This window comes from Phascolarctos cinereus, unplaced genomic scaffold (assembly GCF_003287225.1).
Source record: "Phascolarctos cinereus isolate Bilbo 61053 unplaced genomic scaffold, phaCin_HiC Scaffold_2;HRSCAF=192, whole genome shotgun sequence".
NCBI classification, from domain to species: domain Eukaryota; kingdom Metazoa; phylum Chordata; class Mammalia; order Diprotodontia; family Phascolarctidae; genus Phascolarctos; species Phascolarctos cinereus.
In genome coordinates, this window is record NW_027555625.1 from 368,825,402 (window position 1) to 368,838,177 (window position 12,776).

Here is a 12,776-nt window from a genome sequence, read left to right on the forward strand (position 1 = left end):
CATCCTTGATATATCCATGATTTGGGGATGATGAAAATAGTGTATTCCTGTGTACTCCAAGTACCATCTACCAGGCTATTCATTTTCCAACCATCCCTCGCCTCCCACATATGCATAAATATACAGTATTCTCTCTATAATGTGGTCACCACTACCCCATACCAGGCTATCCCAACATATTGAAGATGTCTTCATGAAGCAAAAAAAGCATTCCATTGAACTAGTTTTCAAGGATTAAGAGTAACAATGAGAGGTTAAATTTACGTGGTGCAAAGAATGCTTTCCTATCCATTATTTCATTTGATTCTTATAACTACTATAGGGAAATAGGGTGGGAAAGACCTATTTTAAAACTGAGAAACTGAGGCATAGGGAGATGAAATAACCTACCTAAAGTTATCTAGATACTAAATATTAGAAACAAGAATTAAACCTTGACTCCACAATGAATTCTTTCTCCTACGTTTTGCCACCTCTATCTCTTATTAGCTAATACTTACCATCTAACAAATAATTAACCATTTTATACTATTGGGTAAAGTCACAGAATATCCCTAGGTCTCAGTTTTGTTATCTATAAAGTGAAGGAATTAAATTAAAATATGTTTAAGATCCCTCTGGCATTATAGTTCTAGGATTTCTTGAAGAAGAGAGGAAGGGTTATATTATTAAAGAAGCTGGTCTTTCTCCTTTTTAAAAGAAATGTGGATGTAATAGTCCTGGATGTAAATTGATTGCATAGCCCTTGGGTAATGAAGGTTTCTTTCCATTCTTTTTCTTCACAGTGTAAACCTCCTCTGGAAGTGAAAGATTTATTCATTGATATACAAGATGGAAAGATCCTGATGGCATTGTTAGAAGTTCTGTCAGGGCAAAGTCTGGTATGTATATCATGTGGGTGGGGGGGAGGGGCTGAAAACACACACAAAACTAGGTGTGTACCTTTGGACAAGTCACTTATCTTCTCTGGTCCTCTGATTTCATTATCCATAAAATGATATACTTAAAACACTACTGAACTCATAAAATGGTCGGAAGAAAGCACCTTGTAAACTAATGTGCAATATAAATGCAACGTTATTATTATTAAATTATGTAGCTGGTTTTTGCATCCCTGGTATTATGCATAAATATACATAAAAATAAACTTGGACATAGGTTTTATAATCACAATGTATTCTTTTCAATTATGATTAGATCTGATTTATAGTAATAGAACATTTATAGAGAATTATTTATCCAAGTGAAGTTATGAAAGCTTAAAACTTAACTAAGACTTTTAGCACACCTGTATAATCCTTATGGTTCACAAATCATTTTCATCAGACAGCTTTGTGAAATAGGTAAAGTATTTTTATTCCTATTTTAAAGTTGAGTAAACTGAGTCTGAGAGAGATAAAATGGCATTGCCCAAGGAAAAATACAAGTAGTGTCAAGTCATAACTTAGGCCCAGGTCTATGTCACTAAGTCTGGTATGCTTTCCACCACAACATGTGACTTCTTTAATAAATATTTAATATGTTCCAAGTAAATAGTCTTTTTTTTTAAAGGAGACTATTTTATACAAGATATATACCTAGTATTTTGTGTTTCTGTAATCGTTAAATTTTGGGACTCACTAATACCTACTTTGAAGAACAAATGTTAATATTAACTAAAATAAGGGTAAAGAATCAAACTAAAAAAAGATCATACCTAGATTTCAGCTGTAAAATATTAGCATTAACCCACTGGCAGATGTGTGTGGTTTCAACTGGCAGTATATAAAATTACTGATTTCTCAATAATGACCTTTAAGACTTAGAGTAAATCATATATGTTTCCTCCCCAACTATAAAACGAGAGGGTTTGGCTAGATCAGCTCCTTTGCATCTAGAATATTCAATCATGTGCCCCACACATATGTTGTTAATCAATGTAAAAATTATTCTAAGCTGGAGTGCTGTACAAATACAAGCTCCCTACTGGCCGTGGCCTAAGGACCTTTTATCTAGAACAGTCAGGTACCTTGCCTGGTGTCACAAAGCTTTTCTGTTTTTGGAGCCAGAATTTGAATTCAGGTCTTTTGACTCGAAGACTTTCCATTTTTAACATTGGGCTTGATTCAATGACACAAGGTGTTTATCATGAAGATTTTAAATCAGATAAGATATTTGTACCACTCCCACCCTTACTGAAACTATGTGCATACAGTTCTGTCTACATTTTTACTACTCTGACAGAGTCCATTACAATCAATGCAATCTTTCAAAATCTAATTAAACCTACAACTGAAAACTTAGACTTTGAGTCGGTAGCCCATACTTAGTTCTAATGTAGAAGCTCTGGTTGAACTTTAACCCTGCCCTACCATTATTCTCACATTAGTAAAATGAAAATCCTCTCTTCCCTCATTTTGGTAGGCCTAAATAAAAATGAATGAGATTAGACCTTGCAAGGGCTCTAGATTCTTCCATCTTGAATAATCCTTTGGTAAGAGGAGAGGGATGTTTAATGCTGGATTTAGTCAATCAGCAATCATATATTAAGTACGTGCTATGTGCCAGGCACTGTTCTAGATGCTGAGGATACAGAGACAAAATCTAAACAGTTCCTGCACTCAAAGAGTTCACATTCTAATGGGGAATAAAACACGTATTTCTACAGTTACATACAAAACAAGTTAACCGTGGAGGAGGAAGGCACTAGCAGCTGGGGGTGGTCAATGGGGAGGCAATCAGGGAAGGCCTCGTGCAGCATGTGGTATTTGTACTGAAACTTGAAAGGAACCTGGTATTCCAAGACATTGAAGTGATGGGGAGTATTCTATGCATGAGGCACAGTCACTGCATAGAACCTGGAGACAAGAGATGGAGTGTTTTATGTGAGGGACAGCAAAAAGGCCAGTATAGTCGGACTGAAAAGTCCATGGAGGGCAGGATGTTTAATAAGGTTAGAAAGGAGGATAAGGCTAGGTTATAAAGAACTTTAAATAACATACTGAGGAGTTTGATTCCAGAGGTTATAAAGAGCCCCCAAAGTTTATTCAGAAGTCATTGGTGTGATCAAAACTATGCATTAAAAAAATCATTTTGACAGCTGTTTGGAGAATGTATTGGAATGGGTAGAGGATAGAGATTGACCAAATTAAGAGGCTCTTACTATAGTCTTGACAAGAGGCAATGAGAGTCCAGATGAGGGTGATGGCTGTGTGGGTGGAGACAAGGGGACAGATGCAAGAGATCTTTTGTAAATAGAAATAAATAGATTTGGCAACTGATTGGTTATGTAGGGTAAGAAAGACTGAGATGAGGATGACACTAAATTTGTGATACTTAGGAAATGGAAGGGTGGTATACTTGACAAGCAAAAAGGTGTTGGAAAGAAGAGTGGATTTAAAGAAAAATATAGTGAGTTCTGTTTTGGAAGTGTTTGTCCTAAGATGCCTAAGGGACATCAGTTTGAAATGTCCACTAGGCTCTTGGCAATACTCAACTAGAGGTCAAGAGAGCTACTAAGGCAGGACATATGTATCTGGGAGTCATTTGCAAAGAGATGATATTTGAGACCATGGAAGCTGATGAGGTAGCCAAGTGGGAGAATTAGAGAAAAAAGAAAAAAGGGATAAAGACAAAACTTTGAGGTATATCCACAATTAGTAGGTATTGCATGGCTAATTATCTAGCAAAGAAGAATGTGAAGAAGCAGTCAGGCATGTAGGAAGAGAACCAGAAGAGCAGTGGCAAAAAAAATCCAGAGAAGAGAGAATATTCAGGAGGAGATAGTGATTTACAAGTGTCAGATGCTGCAGAGAAGTCGAAAAGGATGAGAACTGAGAAGCCTTTAGATTTGTTGTTTAAGAGGTCACTGATGATTTTGTAGACAGTAGTTTCAGTTAAGTGATGAGATCAAAAGTCAGATTGCTGAGGGTTTAGAGTGAAAGGAGAGGCTGGAGAGGCAATAAATACAATAAATATAGACAGTTTTTTTCACAGCATTTGGCCGAAAATTAGAAGTGATATAACAAGATAGCAGAAATGGTAAAAGCTATAGAAGTTTTTGGTTTGGTTTGGTTTGGTTTTTCAGAATCAAAGATACTTAGGCAACTTTTGGCAAAAGAGAAAGAACAAGTAGATAGGGAGAGCTTGAAAATTAGACATCAGGGATGATAGTGGCAGTGATCTTCTGGAGAAGATGGGGTCAAAGGTACTTACAGAGATGTTGATTGCCCCTTTCTCATTGGGAACAGAAAGAGATGGTAGGGAATCACATTATTCTCCTAAAAAATGGGAATCTTGTTGCAAGAAACATATTTGTTTACCATCGCTATCCTCATAAGATTATTGATGTAGAACTGGAAGGGATCTTAGAGATTATTTAATCCAACCCCCTTTTTTATAGATGAGGAAACTGAAGCTGAGGAAGGTTAAGTGACTGCCCAAGATCACCCAGAGAGTATTGGGAGTGGAATTTGAACCCAGGTCCTTTGGTTCAAGGGCCTGAGTTCTTTTTCTGCTGTAAAATACTGCTTCTTTTAGCTTCTTTTGACTTCTTTTAGCACCATCCAAATAGCTGCTCCTGGAAATAAAACACACTGAAAAAACAGGTTTCATTAACTGCCTACTAATATTCTCACTGTGATTTGAGTCCATGTCTCCATAACTTGGTTATCAGTTAAAGAACAGCATCATAAGGACCTGGAGCTGTAATGCGTATCTAGTCCAATGCCCTCATTTGTATAGATTAAACTAGTGAAAAGAAGGGAAGTCACCGCATAGTAAATAATAGTTTATATTCACATTATTCAGTCCACAAATCCAGGACTATATCGCTTTTCTACCATACAAGTTTTGGTATGAATTTTACCCACCTCAAACACTTACTACCTGTGTGAACCTGGGCAAGTTGTTTGATCTCTTAATCTCTATTTCTTCATCTATAAATTGGGGGTTATAAAAGCGCTTCCCTCATTAGTTTATTTTGAGGGTCAAATGAGATAATACTCTTCACAAACCTTTAATAAAGGATTATATGAACATCAGCTCCTGATATTGTGAATCCAAGCATGATCTATAGTGATATGACAAGAAAAAAAATCTCTTCCAGTGAGATAATTGTCAACAACAAGATTACCACTCACAGCAAGTCCTCGTTATGGAAATAGTTAGAAGTAAAAAGATGATGAGACAACATCACGTCACAGCCATCCCTGGCCCAGGACTTAACCATTCGCACCAACCAGTAAGCGCCTGTATTATGCCCAGAATTATGTGGTGTGCTTTGGGAGACATAAAAAAGGGCCTCAGTTTCCACATCTGAAAAATAAGGTGACAGGGCTAGAGATAGTTGACCTTTAGGGTCCCTTCCAGCTTTGTGTTCTTTGATAAAGACCCCTTCCAATTCTGACATTCAATGTTTTTGGATTCTAAGTTCCCTCCAGCCCTGATATTCTGTAAATCTATTTTTCTAAAGCCTCTCTCAGCTCTAACATTCTAGATTCTGTCCTGCCCTCGATAAAAACAAATCTTGGACTCCCTCGCTGCCACTGATTCTTTAAATCTGTTATATAACTATTATACCTCTGTAATGCCAGGCTGCTAGAAAAGACTATGAAGAAGGTGTTTAATTAGTATATATCCTTGGTTACCATGGACTCATTTTCTTTAGGAAATTTGAATTCCATTCTTGGCTTTCTTATATAGTTGCTTCCAATATGTAAAATTAACATTTCCAGATATCAGTCAGCTCCTACAGGCACATTTTCTCCCTCCTCACGTAGCAGTATACAGATTTCTTGGCTCAAAAACAGGAATTTCCATTGCCATCAGGAAAGGACTTGTCTGATGATTTAGAAACTGCCTGGTAAGGCATATAGTTGATCATTCCTGTGCTGGCATAAGACATCAATACAAGGAATAAAAAAAAAACCCTTATAAATGGTTCTTAGCAGATGTGAGAGATGTTAATAAGCCAGAAGCAATGTGAACTAAAAATCTGCAACCATTTTTTTCCTTAACTCATTTTTCTTTCACTTGTGATCAACTGAACAGACCCTATAAGCTATTCATCGTTACTCTGATTTTTGACCTTAATCACTGAGACCACTTTATTCTGGAACATAGATACTCTCTTTTGCGTGGTGTAGTGGAAAGAATTCTGGCCTGGAAGTGACAATTCCTGGGTTGGGTTTTAGTCCTGGCTTCGTTGCTAATTCCCTCTGGGCAAATTACTTAATCTCTCGGAGTTTAGTTTCCTTGCCTGTAAAATAAGGGTGTTGGATTAAATAATCTTGGTAGTTCCATCTAGGTTCTAATTGTCTGTGATTATTTACAGTTCAAATCAGTACATATGAGCTCCAAATCTTCACTTTAAACCAAAGTGAAACAATTTTTTAAAAGCTTCACCACTTTAAATAAACTATGTTTTGTTTTATAGCTGCATGAATATAAATCCTCATCCCATCGTATTTTTCGGTTGAACAACATAGCAAAAGCACTTAAGTTTTTGGAGGATAGCAATGTAAGTATTTGTTGTGTGTGGTGTTGGTCTCTGTTTATGCAATTTCAAAAGGAAGGAACTGTCTTTTACAACTTTTATATAACTCCATGAAGAGGGTATGACAGGAATCTGCTGTAATAACCGTGCTTCAGGCTTTGAATGTTTAAAAGTCAACTAAAATCAATGGCAGAATCTCGTTGGTTTGGGGAATATTTCCTGAACTTTCCACATACGTACAAATAAGAACTCTCCCTTTCAAACCTAACACTTTATAATTCAGTCATTTTTTTCTTCATTGTCAAGTCTCCCCCTCAAATTACTTGCCATTTACAATTGTCATCTTACTTACTTTTTTTTAATGGAAAATATTATCCCAATGACAGACTGTCTGGTTTCCAAGGAACAACCTAGTTAAATACCAAAAGGCTCATCACAATTAAGCTGACAACCAGCTTGTGAATTCTTTGACAATAACAACCTATGAAAGAAAGAAAAATTCAAAATAAGTACTGTGTGGTCCCTTTACCCTTCTGCAGTGATTGTGGCAAAAACTCATGTTTTGTGGCACTAAAGAATTAGAAACAAAGTTTGTACCCATCAGTTAGGAAATGGCTGAACAGATGATGGCATGTAAATGAAATGGAATATTATAGTGCAGTAATAAATTGTTGACATAAAAAAATTTAGAGAAATTTAGGAAGACTTTTATGAATTGATATTTAGACAGAGCCAGAAGAGCAATTTATACATTGACCATAATAATGTAACGGAAAACAATACTGAAGGACAACAGGACTCCGATTAATATGTTGACCAGTTGGGACTTCAGAATGTTGGCAGACCCTGCCTTCTTTCTTTCTGCAGAGATATTGGCGTTAGATGCTGAATGAGACACGTTTTGTCAGACATAACCAGTGACCAAAGGATTGAATTATTTTGCTAATCTGAACTACTTTTGTTATAAGGGCATGTGTGGGGTGGAGGAGGTAGTCATCAGAAAATGACAGTAATTTTAAAAAGAACTTCAATGAACATTACTTTTTAAAAGTATTCATGATACACAGGTGTGAGTTGTATATAGTTTACAAAATTTTGTGTTTCTTTCATTTCTGCATACTGAGTCAATTTCCCCAATATATATTTTGTCATCATCTCTCATCACTTTTGCATTGAAGTCACCAAAATATTAAAATGTGTATTTAAGTTCTTTATAGAATTGTTCTGCTTCCTCATCCTCTGCATAAATGGCAATTATCATTATTATTATTATTACTACTATTAAACAGCTGAGTCTTTATTTGGAAATAAACAAAGAGGAGAGAGGTGAGAAGATAGGTCAGATGAAATCAAAGCAACCAGTTGAATGTGGTAGCCAGTGGAGTTTTGAGGGTAGGATCAGTTACCTTGGAAGAGGCATGTTAAATAAAATAGTTAATAAAAGACATTTGTATGGTGCTTTAACATTTGCAAAAAATTTTACCCATGTTATTATATTTGGTCACAAAGGATAACAGTGAAATAGGTAGGTATGATGAGTATGACCCTTTCTTTTACCTCATCAGGGGTATTGAAAGGACCAAATAGAATAATATATAACATATTTTGTAACTGTCAAGCACAGTTTGCCTCCACATAATTGCAATAGATTCTTATAAAATTATACAACTTTTTTGGACTATTTGTTATTTCTGAATTATCCTTCACCTTGTCACCTCTGTATGAATGCCCTATATACCCACATGTACATAGAAAACCCCATTTAATTTAATCACGATTCTATATATAATCTAATTCAGTAAACATTTAAGTGTCTACAACCCACAAATTTAGTAGAATGCTGGCTCCCCAAAGGCCAGGAGTCTCCCACTTTTCTATTTTTATTCCAGTTTACTGAATCTATTATGTAACAGACAATAAATGTTTTTTGATTGACTGGTTCTCCTCTTTAAGCTCCAGTTGCTTCTTCAGGAAATTGGGGATAATAATAATATTTATACTCATGACCTCCCAGAACTGTTGTGAGGAATGTGTTGGTAAATTGTAAGATGCTATAGAAATGGGAGGTACAGCATGGTGAGGATGCGGGAAAAGAGATTTAGAGTCAGAGGAGTCTCTAAAGCAGAAAACTCATTTAGAGTCAGCTCTGTCACTCAGTACTTCTGTGACCTTGGGTATCACTTTAGCACTGTCAGCCTCAGTTTCCTCATCTGTAAAATGAGAAGAATGGATAAGAGGTCTCAGTTCTAAATCTTTGATCCCATGAAGCACTTTTGGGTGTATCATAGAGGAGGTTCTTAAGTTCAGGTATGGATTGAATCAACTAGATGGTCTATGAAGTCTAATTTTGAAATTTTGTGATTCTGGCCCCCAATCGCCAACTGAATTTATTTGGTCTGAAATTTCAACTCAATTCCATAGACATTTACTCGAGCATCTAATTTGCACTAGATACTGAATTTGGAAGTATACTTTGAAATTTATTTTTCTTCTCTTTTTTTATCATTACCTTCTCTACTTTTTAAAGTAAACTTTTTAATGGCAAGAAATGCCTTTTTTCATCTTCATATCCCCTAAAACCTAAAGCAGGACCCTGCACATAGTAGGTGCTTAGTAAGTGTTTGTTGAATTGAATTGTTTCCAGTGTGCTTTGGTGGCCTAGTGATTAACCAGAAAGGCTATTGAATTATACTTTGGAAGGATGGAGAAATGTTAAGGCAATTATTTTATATTCAGTTTAACAATCTCGTGCCCAACAGAGAGTAAATGCTCAATAAATGCATTTTCATCCAGTTACTCATTCATGATCTGTGATGAGTAATAACGTATGAGTGCTATCTCTAATTGGAAATCAATATTTTGAGCAGATTACTAATGTCAGTGTTTTGAATAGTCATGGAATCAAAGAATTTGAGAGTTGAAAGGACTTCAGTGGTCCTCCGATCACTATACCAAAAGAAATCCCACTGTAACAAACCATAGAAATGGTCATCGAGTCTACACTTAAAGCCCTTCAAGGAGGGAAAATCTATTACTTCTCTAGGAAATCAGTTCTACTTTTGGACAGCATAGAGAAAGGGGGAGAGAGAAAGAAAGGAAAGGGGGAGGGGGAGGAGAGAGAGAGAGAGAAAGAGAGAGAGAGAGAAGGAAGAAAAGGAGGAGGAGGAGGAAGGGACAAGAATGTGTTCAATAAGAGATGATCTAGATAATTGAAGTTCCTCATGATTACTATATTATGTGGCTTTGTGCCAGGCTTGTGATCTATTTCCCAAACTCAGTGTTATACTTCAATGATAAAATCACTTCTCTATCTTTTTCCGTTGACCCATTACTTAGGCATTGACTCTCTATCATGCTTCTCCCCCTGGTGCCTCCTCATGTGAGTATATGATGCTATCCCATGACATCCACCTTTCAACTGTTATCTTTCTTTTGAATAAGATAGACCCACCTGGAACCATAGTCCAGTTACAGGTTTCATCTCACCCAGAACCGTAGACCAGTTATAGGTTTCATCTCACTGTGTATCAATAAATCAAATTTACCTCCCTGAATTACCATCTCTCATTCCTTTTGCTTGTAGACTAATCTTTGGACATTTCAGGTCATGGGTTTTCCTATTGGCTACTTTCTTGGATTTTATTTCCTGTAAACTTCTATCTGAACTAATTGATATTTTTCTTGCTTCACTGTAGTTGCTTTTTAGGGTATTTGGCTTGATAGATACATAGCCTTCCTTTCCCATCCTTTTTAATTTTGAAGTTCTTTTGATTAAATTTGTGAAATACCCAACAACTGTATTCTTACCAGCCTGTGTTATCTGGCCAAGAATCTGTTATACTTTACTTTAAGCTGTTGTCCAGAAATCCAAATCCCATTTTCACACATACCTTTCTAACTGTTTACTTCCAAATTTTTTTTTTCTCTTCTGCATCCTCTTCCTCCAGTGGGCAACAGTGAGGATAACATAACCTTTGCTCCTATGGTCTTCAGTTTCTTGTCTGAGACTTATAATCATTGGCAATATTTTTAAGCTTCATTCTGGCAGTATTCTTTGTACCCATGTGAATCCCAAAAGATGGCTAGTAGTCAAATGTTTTTCATGAATCTTGGAAGGTTCTTTGTTAGTTAAGCTTTAGATACATGCCCTGGGAAGACAACAGACCTCTCTTTGTGCTTGGATCAATGAACAGCTGCCTCAGTATCCCCAGAATAGGGAATCAACTGCTACTCTCTTCTTTTCTTCCTTTGGCCCTTTCTTATTCAGTGATCTTTCACCCGACTTTTGTAGTTCTTGAGTATTTGGAAGACAAACAAATACCTCTTCAGAGTATCCAGCCTCCTCCTCCTTTTCAGAAAGAGCTCCAGATCTATTTTTATGCTCTGTTTTATAGCTGTCTTTTCCCTTCCCTTTCTCCTGTGCATGACACTGTGTCCCTCTCCAATATCCTCATAAGGCTCATCTTCCCTCCTCACCCACAGAGCTATTTTTTCCCCTCTGAAGCCTTATTTCTGTTTCCGTTAGGAATACTTCATTGTCTCTAGCACACTGAACTATGGAGAGTCATTCTCTGATTCCCTTTATGCTCTCCTGAGGGAGATGAACCTGTTAGACCATAGATAGCTGTTATTCTGCTGTGACAGAAAAACAAACATCACGTACTCGTGGTGCTCCATAATTTTCTCTACTCCATACTGATTAAGATTTTCAGCCTTACTTTTGTTTTGTTTTGTTTTGTTTTTGAACTCCTTGTGAATGATCACTCCTCAGTCCTAAGCACCTGGTTAAAGCTTTTACAGCTAATTATTACCTTTTAATAACTTGACAACTCTGCTTAACTTCCTTTCCTGAGTTTCCACAAAGCCATTTCCCTGAGCCTTATGCCAACCTCTGATATATTTGACCTTGCTCCTCCTACCAGTTCACTCTCACCAATTTGCTTTGCCCTCCATTCTTTTCTAACTTTTTCTTGCTTACCTTGCTTCATTATGCCAACTACCTTCTTTTTTTTCTTGACTCTTCCTCGGTTTCTATTCCCTAATCATCCTTGATTGTCCTTAATTGTTTGACTCTTCTCTTTCTACATGGAAGCCTGGCCATTGTTCCAGGCCCAAATTTTCTTCAATTTCCACCCAGAATTCAACATTTTGCCTACCTTACTAGTCCAAATCTGTACAAATCACCCCCATCATTTCCTTCTTAATCCTTCTCTTTTTTCTCACTCCTGTACCAACCTTTTTCCCACAGAAGCCAAATATTAGATGTCAGTTAACATAATATTAAGTGATTAGGTGTTGATTGTGTTAATTTAGTGGTGGGTTTTTGTTTTCTTTTGTTTTGTTTTTAGAATGGAGGGCAGTATAGTATAGCAAATTGAGAGCCAGCCTGGAAGACAAGAAAATTTGGGTTCAAGGCCTACCTCTGACACATTCTAGCTTGTATGACATGGACAAATCACTCAGCCTCTCAGTTCCCTAGGCAGCTCTCTAAGCCTATGAATTACATACAAGGTACAGAGTTTCTTTACTTGGGAGTTCACTACACCAGTGAAATTTCAGGTGCAGTCCCTATCTCTTGGAGTACAGGGCACACCACCTCCCTTTAGTACTCATACGGCCTCCATGCAAGTTAAGCACTGAAGCCAATAAAGCATCAGTTTTGCATGTTGGGTGTCCCTGAGGATTCTTGTGTAGCATTGGACTGATTGGAAGAAGCACGTTCCACAGTTTCACAGCATCCAACACAATGTAATCAAAATTGGTGCCTCCTTTAATCTCATTATTCCCTTTCCTCTAGGTAAAACTGGTTAGCATTGATGCAGCTGAAATAGCAGATGGAAACTCTTCTTTGATTCTTGGATTGATATGGAATATAATCCTCTTTTTTCAGGTAAAATCATTTATTTTCATTAATTGGAGATTGTCAAAAAAAAGAAAAAACAAAATTTCATTTCTGACAGATTGTGAATTCTTTTATTTACTAACAAAGAATAACACAAATCTAGTTTATTTTCAAATGTGAGTTCAGGGAATATTTGCTGTGGAGAAAATACCATATGTGCTGTTGGAGATGAATATTCACAGAGGTCATAGGATCACAGATCACTGGTAATGAATGATAAAGAAAGGTTGAACTCTGATTGCCAGAACACTGCACCAGTCTAATTTAACCTAAAGAAATATATTAGGTTATGTTTGGGTTGTGTTTTTGTTTGCTTGTTTGTTTTTTAAGGGTGAAAAAAACTCATTCCAGAGAGCCTCACATTCCTTTGGAAAATATATAAAGGGAGTTGGGAAATTG

At 36.6% G+C, this 12,776-nt stretch overlaps 1 protein-coding gene across 2 annotated transcripts in view; it reads left to right on the forward strand.

Annotated features, from left to right (window-relative positions):
• Nucleotides 1-12,776, forward strand: part of CLMN (calmin) — a 169,414-nt gene that overhangs the window by 108,573 nt on the left and 48,065 nt on the right. For both annotated transcript variants that reach the window (XM_078150428.1, XM_021005139.2), the window contains exons 3-5: nt 786-881; nt 6,416-6,499; nt 12,273-12,365. In XM_078150428.1, coding sequence (XP_078006554.1) covers nt 786-881; nt 6,416-6,499; nt 12,273-12,365 — 273 coding nt within the window. The remainder of the gene's footprint in view (nt 1-785; nt 882-6,415; nt 6,500-12,272; nt 12,366-12,776) is intronic.